Source organism: Macrosteles quadrilineatus, unplaced genomic scaffold (genome assembly GCF_028750875.1).
Source record: "Macrosteles quadrilineatus isolate MER2022 unplaced genomic scaffold, UCM_ALF_1.0 Scaffold_2__2_contigs__length_208266976, whole genome shotgun sequence".
Lineage (NCBI taxonomy): Eukaryota > Metazoa > Arthropoda > Insecta > Hemiptera > Cicadellidae > Macrosteles > Macrosteles quadrilineatus.
Window position 1 is genome coordinate 74,484,361 of NW_026542595.1, and position 15,932 is coordinate 74,500,292.

Here is a 15,932-nt window from a genome sequence, read left to right on the forward strand (position 1 = left end):
CGACGCTCGTCGTGACCGTGAGTCATACTGACGATCGCGCCATGACCGCGGAGTCATGCCGACGATCCCGCCGTGACCGTGAGTCATACTGACGATCATGCCGTGATCGCGGTGATTTTGACGATCGCACCGTGACCGTGAGTCACAAGTTTCTATAGGTACAGTACCTGTATATTGTTACCCATTTTTTTGGTTTTTATAGATCAGTACCACAAACGGTAAAAATTGATTTTGTTTGTCTTTTTTTGGTAACTGCAATACTCAAGACTTTCTTTTTATGCACAGAAAAAATCCCGTCTCGTCCCGTCCCGAAAATCGGGAAGGAAATAAAAATCACGTTCCGTCCCGTCCCGAACTAAAAATTCAATCCCGTCCATCCCTAATTATTACAAAGATATGATCAAAGGATGAATGTCTTCTTTGTGATTGAAAAGGTGGTCAGTGACCATGAAATATTTCAACTGTGTATGTATATGTTAACGTGTTACTCATTGAGAAGACTCTCCACTGCACGTATAAGCCTGCTCTTCCGATGAAACCTATTCTGGCCTAGAGCCCTTTTTTACCAAGAATATCTACACAGTGTCATGAGGTGCACATTTACTACCACACTCTAGCTTCTTTAGGCAAGGGAAGGTAAGTTGTCTGATACTAAGCTTGGTAATTGTTAGCGTAAAACTGAGAGGGGTCCCAATTGTACTGTATTGTGTACCGATTTTGTTGCAAAAGGCAACAAATCAATACAAGTTAACGCGAAGAACAGTCAGCTGTTTTGAACAATAGATCAGTATAGATCAGTATAGACCAGAATGCACCACGCACTAAAGGAGTAGAGGGGATAAGGTCTAGTCGGATGGTCATTTGCTTCCAGCAGTATCAGTTCCTCTCCAAATCTCAACGTAACTAGTTCGGTAAAACTTTCGTTTGTGCAAATTAAATTCATCTCGCGGCGTTTGGTCGGGCAATCTCAAATTTCCTTAAAGTCGTTCAGCCTATATCCCTAAGGGATATAATTGCCTCGCGATCGGAAATTAGAATTTGTGTTGTCAAAAAGTGCAAAAGTTCGTTACCGGCCAAACGCGGTCCGCCATTTGAAAATTTCTCAAACGTTCACACGAGTTTCAATTGATCGCGTCTTGTAGAATACCGACTAGTTACATTTCCTCATCCTGATCCCTTTGTTTGTGTTATATTTGTGGACGTCCAAACTGTAAGTAATTTGTGTTATTTATTTGTTATATATTTAAATTTCAGTGAGTCGCATACTTTGTAAATTTTCCTGTCTTGTTTTGTTAATTCATGTAGAATAAGCACATGTTCCCCGGTTCGATCCCAATTCGCTGATTTTCATATCCATTCATATTGTAACAATCCTCTTTATTTATTAGACTGTGGTAATACAATAGCATTAAGAATAAATAGATGAAAATGTTTTTATAGGGTAATTCAGAGTTGCTTTGTAATATTTTTATATAGTATTTGAATTTTGCACAGAGTCATTATTAAAGGTACAATTCGTCAAAGAGTGTCACAATCAGTATTTAAATTTGGGGGAATCAATTAATATCAAAGGAGGGATTAGGTAGCTGGTTCGGCTGAATCCGGAAGTGTTATCGGAGGCTGTGCCAGTTTGCATATAGATGAACCGCCAAAGTGCCAAATTAGCCATAAAACAATAAGCGACGTTCCAGTAAATATTATTACGATTAAACGCAATACTGTTTAATCAGTTGACCTTCGAGAATCGACCTTCATATTTACATCGTTGGCCAACGAACAGGACTTGCTTGGCACTGGTCATCTCAAATTAAATTAAAAACCACTCCTCCGTTGACACCTTCGAGATCGGTGTGAAACCGCGCCAAATATTCCCCTTTGATAAATCCATTCAACGTTCTCAAACAAAACAATTCAGTCTGATTGTATCACTCACGGTCATATTTTATATTACATCACACAATCAGAAATTGTCAAACCGAAATCATTGTAAATCTTAAATACTGCTTAATAAATCAAATTGTTACTCACTTTTTAGTTCTCAATAACCTTGGTAATTCAGTATATGCAATAGTATCTAATTGGTAAACAAAAGGTAATTCAGTAAATCATAAGCCACTACAAAAGATTCACCTTTTAAGTGCAACACTAAACACTAGTGTAGTAGTGAGCAAGTAAATTCAGTGTAGAATTAAGACTGGTAAATTGTTCTCAGTAAAGGTATTACATTTTGGAAGAACCATAACAGTACCAAGGGCGTCCCCCAAGGACCTTTGGGGAATATTTATATTTTGCAGGGCCCACACATATTTTTTATAACATCAAGCTTCCACTGCCAAAAGCTCTGTCTGATATTTTTATTTTCTAGAGTTCTTCCAACCTAGGGGCAACCAACATTTGTAAAGAATTCATTAAAGAGCATTGCAAGGAGTAAATATATTTAAATACAATATTTAAATATATAAAAGTAGTAGAAAGGGGAAACCCTTTTCCTTTTTTTTTATTTTTCTTTACAATTGTAAGTATTGTACTGTATTGTAAGTATTGTACTGTATTGTAAGTATTGGGTACTTACAATACCCAATACTTAACATTGAAATCCTCAAATCATAGCTTTAATTATACAATGATTTTTACTGATCTAATTTTAAATTTGAAAACCTTTTAACACACAGTTTCTGCAAATGATTAAACAGGACTGTTTCCTATCAAGACTTACAATGCCTTTGACGATCTCATCCTTGCAGTCGACTCTCTGCACACGCAGGATGTGATAGCAGAAGTCAAGGGCCTCAAAGCGCCTTTGTTGTCCCAATAACACTATCATGGTACAGCCTGCCCAGTTGAGGCCTTCGCCAAACAACTCTCTACAACACAAACACGTGTTATGTTATCATACTAATATTCAGTGTTGGGAAGTAGCGCGCTACAAGTAGCGACGCTACAGTAGCGCGCTACTTTTTTTGTAGCGTTAGCTGTAGCTACGCTACTTTTAAGATTTTGTAGCTTTAGCTGTAGCTAGCTACATTTTTAAAGTAGTTGTAGCGGAATTTTAGCTACTTTTCTCGCTACATTAACATTGTTTGAGATAGTGATTTTTATCATAACCTTAACCTTACGTGAAACAACCTCTTTCTCAAACTGAGATTTTCAAAAAAAATTAGGCCTACTTTCTTGGTTTCACACAGCTGGTTGCAGCCGTTTCATTCCCTATTACAACGTTGTGTGGACATGGAGGCCATTAAATGAGTGTTATACACATTTTTGGCTCTTATTTCCTTAATTTACTACTCTATGATTACTTTCAGATAAATAAAATCGCTAGATGCAGACGACGTTTAAACGTTACCGGTGACAAGAGAAGCTATAGAATGCTTGCAAGTGATAGACAGGGAAATTAGTAATAAATTTAGTTTCTTTATTATATCGTTAGTGTTTCAACTTGGGTTTTTAGTGGAAACCAACCCTAAACCTTAAAATAATGTAAAGCTGGTCTATCAACCTTTGCTTCAGCTGTTGATTGTGGTTCATCATCACAAGCCCTTCCTTGGTTAAATTACGAAGATTTTTCAAAGGTTTACTAAATTAACAAAGAGGAAATTACCTGATGAGATTTAAGATATGCCTAGACTACATGATAATTGTGACGAAAAAATCTCCATATAACATGAAACTTAGGCTACATTGAAAAAACAGCTCTTGTATAGGACTATTCCTAGGCTATACTATGGTTTAAGACGAATACCAAGTTCCAAGTTCAAGTATTAGGAATATATCTGTTTAGTCCTTGCAAGAACAAGCCTACTATAGCCAACTTGTTACATAAGCCCCGTTCACACGGGGCGAGTTTACAAGCTACACGCCGGCTTTTTTACACGCAGCTAGTAAAATAGCTCAGTGTGAACGACGTACTCGCTCAAAAGCTGCTTGTAAAAAAGCTCTGGAAAAAGTTGACGGTGCCGCTACTTTACACGCCAACTCGCCAGCTTTTGAGCGAGTAGGCGTGTAAAGTATCCCAGTGTGAACACAGTTGCTTGTGCTTGTGCGCTTGTTACTCAAAGATGTTGGAGGATTTGGTTCAAGCCAGCTACTGAGCGAGTGGAAAAAGCATCGTGTGAACGACTACAAGCGCACACGCCAACTCGCCGGCTTCTTACACGCTGGCGTGTAGCTTGTAAACTCGCCCCGTGTGAACGGGCCTATAGCCAAGTAGGCCTACATGTTATTTTTACTTTACAAATTTCAACATGTTTAAATTAAAAGCCGATTTCAGGATAAGTTGCTGAATACTGTTTTCTGTACCAACTAGGTTGAAGCACAATTTGCCCTATGCATAATGACAATAAAGGACGATTTCTTGACTTGACATTGAAAAGTGTTATTCATAGAACAAGTAACTTATCACTATGGTTAAAAGCTATAGCAATGTCGTTTTTCACATTAAAAGTAAAGAAAGGCAATAAACTCCAATTTCAGTAGGCTAGGCTCTGTAACACAAAAAAGTATTTTTAAATAATCGTTTCGTTTTACACTTTATTGGTCTTAATTGTTGATATAAGACATCTATAAATGAATCTATATTAAAGAAATAATAAAATGAGCTTTTAAAATATCGTTTGGTTGTATGTCCGTTGAACTTAATGAAATTTACATATAAGATGCTTAAAAATAATGCAATATTTAAAATTAAGTACCAAATATGATATGGGACACCCAACTATTTGGTTCTGTTGTTGTAATGTTAGGTTTATAATGACAACAAATTAAATACAATCTAGGAATAATTTGTTTTCCAAGTAATGTTAGATACAATACTGACATTTTTTGTTTAAATGTTTGTTCTGATAAAAAATGTAGTTGCAATTAATTTTACATTCACCTAATGTGCTTGGAATAAAAAGTAACGTCTTTGGAAAAGTAGCTAAAATTGTAGCTGTAGCTACATTTCATTGTAGCTGTAGTTGTAGCTAACTACTTTTTCGGAACTGTAGCTGTAGCTGTAGCTAAGCTACTTTTTTGGAAATGTAGCAGTAGTTGTAGCTAGCTACATTTTAAAAGTAGCTTCCCCAACACTGCTAATATTGACAGCATTAAGGAAATTGACAGGTAAGCCTGCTTTCCTGTCAATTTCCCTAATAATTCCTGGCAAATGCTCTATCTTTTATGCTCTATCTTTTTATCAGATAATATGTGACACAAGTAGGTATAAAATCTGCTTTAGTGCTTTATAAATTGATCTGTTAAAATCCTGTACCAACTATCATGTAATAATCTGTTCATAAGAACATGATACTGGTAATGGATTTGTTTTCTTTATCTATTTCCCAAAACCTCCTTAACCTTAGATGAAAAAAACCATGCTTAAAATATAATTTTTACCAAAACAATATGATTTCATAATTTTTACATGAACTAAATTTCAACTTATGAAAAAACACATGTATTGTTTTGTTTTATTAGCCGTCATAATTTTAGTCATACGATTCTTTTTATAAAAATATGATTTTCAAAGAATAAAATTTTTATACTTTAAATACAGAAATACCTAATAATATAGTGCATTTCTTTGAAGTGGTATGTTATAACATTTTTGTTTAATCAGCAAAAAGAAAGCACAAAAAACAGAACTCACTCAACGGTGAACTCTGTGTCTCCTACAGGGATGCAGTAGACAAACTGCAGTGCGGACCATAGTCTGTGGAACTCTGTGCACTCGTCTATGTTCATGACACCGTTGGTGGGGGGCGGCCCCACCCAGATGGGGTCGTCTAGGAAGCCCCGTAGTCGGGACAACACCACCTCGAAGATACTGAGACCACAACACAGTCGCTCTCTGGTCAACAGGTCACCTTCCCGGGCAATCATTGATTGCTGCAAACATGATGAGTTTCATTAAGATAAACTTAAATATTCAAGTGTTATTAGTGTATTAGTCAAGTGACTAATATAAATTAAATGGAACAATTGATTTTGATTCGTGCAAATATATATCCTCTTAAATTTTTACCTGGAATTCCAGAACTTTCTTATCCCACCTTTACGTTCCGACACTAGGCTCCATTTCGGAACTGTTTTGTCACATAATTTCAGGCTAGTCCTAGGGGGCACAGTCACAAAGACAAAACCCATTAGGAATTGGTGGGATTTTAATCCCAGATCTCAGGGACTGAATCCCGGGATCTAACACCACACCAGCTTGCTCCCCAAAAATACCAGAGTAATACCTACATAGCCTATAACCTGAGGTGCCATCCCCTTGAAGGTGCCCATCCCATTTCATATTGCCCCTTTATTTAATAGATTGACATTGATTCTTTGATGCTCAAATTGTTTAGTACATAATTGTACTCTCACTTAAAACTGTGTGTAAAAGTGAGAAAGGTTTTAGAATAGAAGCAGTTCATAGTTTACTTGTTTCTTAAGTTAGCTGGCTCTTATGAAAATACATGTTTTATCAAGATATACACATTAACTTGTGTGTGGTTAAGACCTGAGATTTCAACACAAGGTTCTGAAATCATTTATTGTTATTATCTCTACTGACCTTTGCAGTGCCAAGCCTCTCAATGTTAGGTACAATCTGCAAGGCTCCGTACTTCTGTTCCATCCGCTTTTGTTTGCTCTCAGGCTTCTCTCCATCTAGGGAATGGAACATGATGTAATAAAAAACTTTACCATTTCCACAGTGTTATTGATGTTATCAGGAACATAAACAAAGCTATCAATATTGCAGCCTTCCTTCAAGCTGTACAGTTCAAACTGTTCTAAAATAAGGTTTACATGATTGTCAGCAGGTAATTTACAGTCAATGAAAATCTGTTAGTGTTTTTAGAGAAAAACTACGTGACTAATAAGGTTCATAGGAAGGTTTTTTTTTGTGAAATCATCTACATAGCTTGCCTTCCTATAAAACTAGAGATAAGAAATTATAGATACATATAGGCCTAGAAATAGAATATGTAATTTTATAATAATATGATACAGATTTTTATGATTCCTCAATTTAATTTTTCCTATGAGAGAATTGATGTAACTCATAATCTATCTAAACCTACCTTGCAGCGAACAATTTGGTAAACACTAGATATTGTAATTACAATAAAACCTCCATCAACCAAAATACTTCAATACAAATATATAACCAAAATAAATGGCCTAAGTAATAACAAAAACACCAAAATGAGTCTTAGACAAAGAAAGAGAACGTGAACTAACCAAATTACGACAGGTGGTGGGTTTGGGATTAAGGTCCTTGCCAGCTTACAATGCTAACTACAAACACATTAACCCTGCTAGGGAAACAGACACAGCTAACTTTACTAGTGAAGCAATAGCGAGATATTGCTCATAGAAAACAAATTTTAAAATGAATAGTTGAGCTATACGAACAAATATATTTGTGTGTATTAGGCTTTAGTTTTAATCTAAAGTGTTGTACAAAATTTGGTTACCTAAACGGTCTCACCCTTTTATTTTGGTTACCGGTATGAGAGGTTTGACTGTATTCAGACTAACTAAAGAAAATTCTAGATAGGTTAAACTTTAGAGGTTTAAACTGTTAGTTTATTCCTAAATTATAGCAAAATACAGTAGACTCCCTCTTATCAGGACACCTTTTAACCGGACTACACTCGGCGGAAATGACATCTCTTTAACCGGACAATTTTTATCAGCATATCGGTTTAACCGGACTAGATCGGCAGGAAGTGGGCAGTACTGAAACGACTGTCTTGTGGGAAAGATTTGGGGCCAGTGATAACGTGTCTAAATACAATGCTCTTATAAATTTAAGTCAAATACTGTATGCAGTATGCATTTAAACGGTCCATTTTAACAAGTTTTTTGGGACATCGGTTTAACCGGAAAACCCGTTATCCGGACTGGCTGCGGTCCCGAGGAGTCCGGATAAGAGGGAGTCTACTGTAGTACTTTGGTAAGCATTGGTGTATATTACTCACCCTTGCAGTAAGGCCTGGGTAGGATGTTCTGGAAGGGAGCAGCATGTAGCAAGTCACACACCTCCTCTTGACTGAGGGCTTGCTCCATCAACAAACAGAACAGGATAGTGTTGCCAAGCTCTCTGAAGTTGTGGAACAGTTCTGTCTTGGCGTCAGGGTATTGCACGATGTCGTTCAACTGAGCGTGGTAATAGCCCAGAACACCTAGGGACAACACTTTTTGTACTAACATTTGAGGTGAGAGAAGCTATAGCTTCTGTGTACAAGATAGAATTAAACCTAGACTAAGCTATCTTTCTTCCTAGTGGATGATGGACATTGAAATAAGGAAAAGAGCATTAATGATTATTTTTAGATAGGCAAAGTTAGGGCCGCACAGCCCTTTCTTACAGTACACTTAACCTAAAAATGAAGTAGAGAATCACCTGGACTTACGCTAGGAAATTGTTTATCAAAGTCTGTGGTTTAAACAGGTTGATCTTTTGATTATGTTTAGATAGTTATTGAGGTGGTTTTGTTTTGTGGTTGTGTAATGCTTAATCAGAATCAAAACCACTTTCAGACATTCAGATCAGTAGTTTAGCTCTCACAACACAAAAAATGTATGAGTAGAGGTATTGACTGTAGAGCAAGTAAACATCTTGTCCTATTGTAGAAACAAAGAGGAGCGAGCAGGTCTAGTGGTTTGAGCGCCTTCACATTCATATGTATAGCACAGATTAGAAGGTCATTCACTAACTAAATACAAATAACCACGAATAACCTTTGATCTGTAAAGCACTAAGTGAATAAAGGTAATGAATCAGGCAGTTTTGTTTGTTGCAGCCTTACACACCTGGTGAGCCATAGTCGTATCTGGGAAGTTTGCAGAACTTTGGCATGGCCTCCATCAGAGTCTTGGTGAACTGCAGCAAGTTGCCTTGTATCAAGGACTTGACTATCTTGAGCAGCTCTTCCATGACTACTGCAATGCCTTGGTAGCCCAGCAGGTGACACATGGTGCGGAAGTGGTAGGGACCCACGAAACCTGACGGAAAAAAATGTTAAAGCCGACACAATCTTGAAATAAAATATCAGAAAGAATTTTAATTAAAGACATCTACTTGTTTATGAAAAATATTTGGTTAGAAAATGGATTTTATTCCATGGAAGGGAGAAGGATGAATGGAAAGCTACAAGGTGGATTGATTAGGTTAAGATGCAAGTGAGAAAGAGAGGAGTAAAATTGCAGATGGTAGGGGAAGAGAGGGAAGCAGAGCCCTACACTCCCAGAACAAGTGATGTCATGACCTAAAAACCTGCCAATATTAGAACTGTCTTCTGACATCAGTTTGCCGTAGAAACCTGTTTGTGGGTTAGTATTCTGGGGGTAGTATTCTGGCGACCCATGAAGAGGACTAGTTGACACCAGACCCTAGTATGTACGCTCAGCTATGGATGTATAATTGTACATACCTGCGTACTGGCCGAATATAGTAGTATAGGCCAGGTTGTGATGCTTGCTACCCCACAAGTAGTGGTGGCCCATCTGTGGGGGCTTGTCTCTGTGTACAGGCTGGGTAAACATGATACCTCGGCACTTGACAAATCTGTGGAAACAAACAAAATGTCATTACTTTAAGCTTCAGAAATACCAGTAAAGCAGAAGATATCTTTCTTCCAACTTAAATTCTTGATTGAAAATGCTGTCTCTATCAGTCATATACTTTAATATTTGAGTGAATCGGTATTTGTATTTATTGTGCCAGGAAGAGACTCTATCCTTTTCAGGTAAGCTTGCTATCCCAACCAAAGTCCATAAAACCTAGGCACTTGAGCTCTATGTTTCATTATTTAATCTTATTTATTATTTGTATGCTTAATAAAAGAATTAAAAATAACTTACCTGTTGGTGGCAGCATTGTAGCAATAGTTTGGCAAAAAGTCGTAGTTGAGTTCCCAGAAGACGTGCAGTGTGATTCTTCCGTAGGGAGCCAATACGTTGTGATTGGCCTCACGGAACATTGCATCGTACTCATCTAAAGCGAGGAACTTGCTGAGTAGCTTGTGGCACAAGCGATTTACCTGCATCAGGCCTTCTAGCTCCTAGAACAAATCAAAACATATGTTAAAAATGTTGGACTCAGATGCCAATTATTGTTTTAGGGCTCCCAATTAAATGCCATCTAGCAAAAGGACGTTAGTTACAAAGCCAGAACCATTTCCATACAAAAAGTTATAATTATTATGATTTTTTACTTGCTTGCTTGTACTTGTTTTCTTTATGAATGCTTTTATTATAATGTAATATTTCAAATAAATTATTTTGCATTTCACTTGCACTAGTCACTATTGTCAAACCCTAGATAAACAATCTATTGTATGTTAAGCATAGTGTAAGCAGCCATAAATTATAAAAGCTATTGTAAAATTGTATAATACGTAAAAAAATAAATACCGACCACAACGCCAGTAATGTCTCCAGCCTCAAACTTGCTGATGGCGAGGTCCAGAGACTTCTGCATGTCAGCGTTGATGCGCTGAGTGATGAGCTTGTTGAGGTCGATGGAACGGCCCAACAACTGCACGTGTCGCTGCTTCAGCAGAGTCTCGTAGCGGTTAGCCCGAGGGTACGGCAGCATGTACGTGCCCATCGCCAGACACTCTACGCGGAACCTCTTGTCCAAAAGCATGCTGTATACACCAGAGGTGAGATCAGTGATTGTATTAAAAGTTATGTTTATGGTTGGTTTATGTTAGGCAATTTAAACTGATTAACTTATACCGGTACAAGAACTTTTTTCTTTAACACTGTTTTAATAGACCCAAATATCATTAATATTTAAACTTAATAATACCTGTTACGCCTATAATATGTTCTATATATATTTCCAACTGAGCACATCTAAGGGCCCTTTCACACGAGGCCACTGGTGGCGGCAACCGGTGTCCGCCACCAGTTACCGGCCGGGAAACTGCAGTGGATGATACAGGCAACTTACAAGCCACTCTACTGCAGCCACTTTACAATGGCAGTTGTGAGAATGCTGTCGAACAATGAACATCTCCTTCTCGCGTTGATAATAAAGAAAATAAGGCAAAGACACAGTCGTACTATACCAAATTTCCGGTTACTTTCCAATTTCGCAAATTAGATCTTTAAAATCCACTTTGTCTTATATTATTTTGTTTATTCTCTTATTCTGTTGTTTTCCTTTGTCTTTTTCTTTTTCAGCAACGTCCTCTTTATTTTTCTTCCGATCACTCATTTTTACAAACAAACAATTCAACACGAAAAAACTCAACAACTACCATAGTCGTTGCAGTATGCACGTGAACTGATTCAAAATAGTAGCTGCGCGCTCATCCACGGTGGCGGCCACTGGTTGATACGTGTGAAAGCTCCCATTTAATTCAATGCCCCGCGACGAGTTGCCGCCACTGCAGTTGCCGACTAGCAGTTGCGCGAGGAGACACTGCTCGGCCACTGTGTAGTGGCGGGCAACTAGAGTGGCTGCGTGTGAAAGGTCCCATTTAAAATAATGTTAAAGCTGTGGCGGGCAACCAGTGGCGGCCACCGGTGGCGGCCACCAGTGGCCTCGTGTGAAAGGGCCCTAACAGGTTTTCAGAGCAGGATCAAATTTGGAGGATATATGCTAGGATACCTGGAGGCCAGCTGCTTGTAGTGTGCAAAGATCTGCTCACTCAGCTTGTAGACAAACTGATCAAAGCACAAGTTGACCTCTGCCTCGACCTCGTCATACAGGAACTGTTTGCGGAACACTGTGAGAGCGTAGTGAGCGCTGTCATTGTACAGGTCTAGTGGGTACAGTACATACCTGGAGGCCAGCTGCTTGTAGTGTGCAAAGATCTACTCACTCAGCTTGTAGACAAACTGATCAAAGCACAAGTTGACCTCTGCCTCGACCTCGTCATACAGGAACTGTTTGCGGAACACTGTGAGAGCGTAGTGAGCGCTGTCATTGTACAGGTCTAGTGGGTACAGTACATACCTGGAGGCCAGCTGCTTGTAGTGTGCAAAGATCTGCTCACTCAGCTTGTAGACAAACTGATCAAAGCACAAGTTGACCTCTGCCTCGACCTCGTCATACAGGAACTGTTTGCGGAACACTGTGAGAGCGTAGTGAGCGCTGTCATTGTACAGGTCTAGTGGGTACAGTACATACCTGGAGAATATACATGAGTCTTAATAGAAATCTTAATAAATTAAAATTATATAGTATTTATTATAAATTCAGGAATAATTTGAGAATAACAGAAAACAATGACGATGTTTCTGTGACCGTGGGAGACACCAATAATGTTTACAAGACCGTGAGAGAGGTTATGGATTTTGCTGCTATCATGGTCTCTGCCTTTTTTAATAACCATTTTTATTACTGTGGTTATAAGTTTTTGAATTTTGTTGTTGTAAGCGATTCGGATAATTGGTAATTCATACACAGTACAGTTGAACCTCTATAAGGCGAATTTCAAGGGGTACGGGAAAAATTCGTACTATAGAGGTATTCTTAATAAAGAGGGTCGTTTTATCGAGGTTTAATGCTGCTGTTATTCTTCTTATAGAGGTTTCTACTCGCTCCAAGGTTTTTCCAAACAATGACTGAGGAAGGAGGACGGATGGGTGGGGTTTTCATGTTGAGACAAGCTTCTGTTTGTTTTGAAAACTGCGTACTATGGAGGTTAAGATTATGATAAATTCGTCTTATAGAGGTCACGTTCGTCTTGTAGAGGTTTTGCTCTAAGAATATTCGTTGTTTAGAGGTTAATCAGTCCTAGTCAGTCACAAATTTGTCTTATGGAGGTTTTGAACTTAATTACTACGTTGTATAGAGGTGTTTTTAGCATTGACCTATATGAAAGTGTCAAGGGGATTAAAAAAAATCTTCTTATCGAGGAATTCGTTTTATCGGGGTTCAACTGTAATTGGAATTTGGATAGTTACAGTTCTACTCTGCAAAGGAACTCAAAAAAGTAACTGAAAAGGATAACTGATAAAGGCAATGCATAAAATGGATTTATCCAGGTGATAAAGCCGCAACTCTATAGGCTCTAGCTGGTAATGTGAAAACAGTTCCAGGAAAATCTGGCTTACTAGGATGTGAAATAATGTACACCACCTTGTCCCACCATTAAATAGTGCAAGAATCTGACAATGAAAACTGTCTTGAATTGTGAATGAATTGAACTGAAAGTTTATCAAGTATGTGCAATGAAAGCTGGTTTATGCAGATGTTTTTTTACTTCATTATACACTACCAATGGGTATAACGTGCCTAATGTAAAGTGACCACTTTAAAGAAAATTTTCTTTCTTTCAACTATTAAATACAGAGTGTAACACTCAAATAATGGCTTAACTTTGGAATTTAATACAAATTAACCAATTTAAAAACAAAAATGACACATACACTTTTCTCAAACACACTTTATGTTTGGTCTGACAGATTGTGATTTTTCACTTTTATGCCCCGTTCACACGGGGCGAGTTTACAAGCTACACGCCGGCTTTTTTACACGCAGCTAGTAAAATAGCTTAGTGTGAACGACGTTCTCGCTCAAAAGCTGCTTGTAAAAAAGCTCTGGAAAAAGTTGACGGTGCCGCTACTTTACACGCCAACTCGCCAGCTTTTGCGCGAGTAGGCGTGTAAAGTAGCCCAGTGTGCAGGCCCGTTTTTGACCCTGTTAGCGCCCTAGGCACAACTAATAGTAGCGCCCCTTTGCAATATATATATAAGGGTGTCCACCGACCGGGAAATCCGGGAATCATGCGGGAATTTTATGAACCGGGAATTATGTGTGAATTTTGTATTTCTACCTGGAGTTTTAAAATTACCGTGATCGCGCATGACAACAGTTTCCGTGACCGTGGGAGACGATAATAAGTTATGTCTACACTCGGCCGCGAGATATTCAGAATATTGCCACGATCACGGAAGACGATGATAATGTCCACACGACCGCGCGAAACAGCAAGAATTTGACCGCGATCGCGGAAGACGATGATGATCTCCACACAACTGCGGAACATGATTAACATTTTGCTGCAATCGCGGGAGACGATTACCATGTATACACGGCCGCGGGAGACGGTTATGATGTCTACAGGACCGTGGGAGATACAATAATGATTTACTCGGCCGCGAGGGACGATCGGAATTATGCCACGATCGCACAAGACAATGATAATGTCCACATGACCGTGGGAAAAAATCAGAATTTTGCCTCATTCACGGAAGACGATGATCTCCATATGTCCACAGGGGATGATTACAATTTTTCCACAATCGCAGGAGACGATTACGATGTCTAAAGGACCGCGGGAGATACAATAATGATTTCTACATGGCCGCGAGGGATGATCAGAATATTGCCGCGATCACGGAAGACGATGATAATGGCCACACGATCGCGGGAAAAGTTTAGTACTTTGCCTAATTTGCGGAAGAGGATGATGATCTCCACAAGACCGAGGGAGATGATTACCATTTTGTCACAATCGTGGGAGGCGATTAATATGTTCACACGACTACGGGGGACGATATAATGATGTCTTCACGGCCGCGAGGGGTGGTCAGTATTTGACCACGATCGCGCAAGACGAAGATAATGTCCTTACGACCGCGGGAAAAGATCAGAATTTTGCTCCATTCGCGGTAGACGATGATAATCTCCTCACGACCGCGGGATATGCTCATATATTGCTTCGATCATGGAAGACGATAATTATGTCTAAACGACCTGACCGCTGAAAATAGTAAGAATCTCGCCGCAAACGCGGGAGACGATTACGATGTCTACACGGCCGCGAGGGATTGTCAGAAGTTTACCGCAATCGCATGCAAACAACCACCAATTTTTTTATTTTCCAAATTTTTGGCGCCCCCCAAAAAAACCAATTGCCTCGCGCCCTAGGCACGTGCCTACCGTGCCTATTCGGTAAATCGGCCCTGCCAGTGTGAACACAGTTGCTTGTGCTTGTGCGCTTGTTACTCAAAGATGTTGGAGGATTTGGTTCAAGCCAGCTACTGAGCGAGTGGAAAAAGCATCGTGTGAACGACTACAAGCGCACTCGCCGACTCGCCGGCGTCTTTCTATACGTCTACGAGTTGGCGAGTGGACAAGCTCCGTGTAAACAAACACAAGCACACTCGCCAACTCGCCGGCTTCTTACACGCTGGCGTGTAGCTTGTAAACTCGCCCTGTGTGAACGGGCCTTTACTAGGTAATAAATGTTGCCTAATGCAGGTATTCATATATGTTTTTTAGTTTGGTCCAATATGATTTTGATCAAATCCCAAAGTTATGTCATTGTTATGGTAATGCTGCAGAACATTGAATAATCAAAAACTTCTAAAAACTTTTAATTCCTATCCACAAACAACAATTACAAGACATATTAGCTTGTTAATGTTTTGTCTTCTAGTCACTTACTCCATCATGGAAGGCTCCTTGGTGCGGAGGATGTGATCTGTCAGGATCCAAGGCATCGACATCTCTATAGGGAACTGTCAACAGCCACAAGTGTATGTCAAATACAATCACTTGGGTAAGAATACTTAAGAAAATGGGTATCGTGCACAGTGTTTTGAGAAAAAAAATTATTTCTATACCTCCCACAATAAGTTTCAAGTCTGATGAAGGACATTTTAAAATTTAACATACAAAGAAAAGTAAAAAAATATTAGACTGATTATCAATTTTACAGCACCTAGCTATATTCATGATATTACACGCATAACAATAATTCTGATTTGTTATTTAATTGTATAATATATGTGCGGCTTGTTATTTTTACTCAGGAATAATACGACTTTGCAACCACAATGGGTGGGTACTAAATTGACCTCATTTAAAAACAAATTTAGAGATTCGGTACGTATCAAAAGGTAAGAGAATATTCTTGTTTTGAATTAAATAATTTTCTGACTCCTCGGGACTGAGGGCAGTCCGGATAGTGGGTTTACCGGTTTAACCA

General features: G+C 38.8%; 1 protein-coding gene across 1 annotated transcript in view; it reads right to left on the reverse strand.

Annotated features, from left to right (window-relative positions):
• The window catches only part of LOC128987094 (cytoplasmic FMR1-interacting protein), a 48,333-nt gene that overhangs the window by 1,970 nt on the left and 30,431 nt on the right, over positions 1-15,932 (reverse strand). Inside the window, exons 14-23 of the mRNA XM_054407792.1 lie at positions 15,389-15,462; positions 11,948-12,121; positions 10,397-10,628; positions 9,841-10,040; positions 9,411-9,544; positions 8,791-8,982; positions 7,956-8,159; positions 6,542-6,636; positions 5,630-5,868; positions 2,717-2,864 (exon numbers count right to left, since the gene is read on the reverse strand). Coding sequence (XP_054263767.1) covers positions 2,717-2,864; positions 5,630-5,868; positions 6,542-6,636; positions 7,956-8,159; positions 8,791-8,982; positions 9,411-9,544; positions 9,841-10,040; positions 10,397-10,628; positions 11,948-12,121; positions 15,389-15,462 — 1,692 coding nt within the window. The remainder of the gene's footprint in view (positions 1-2,716; positions 2,865-5,629; positions 5,869-6,541; positions 6,637-7,955; positions 8,160-8,790; positions 8,983-9,410; positions 9,545-9,840; positions 10,041-10,396; positions 10,629-11,947; positions 12,122-15,388; positions 15,463-15,932) is intronic.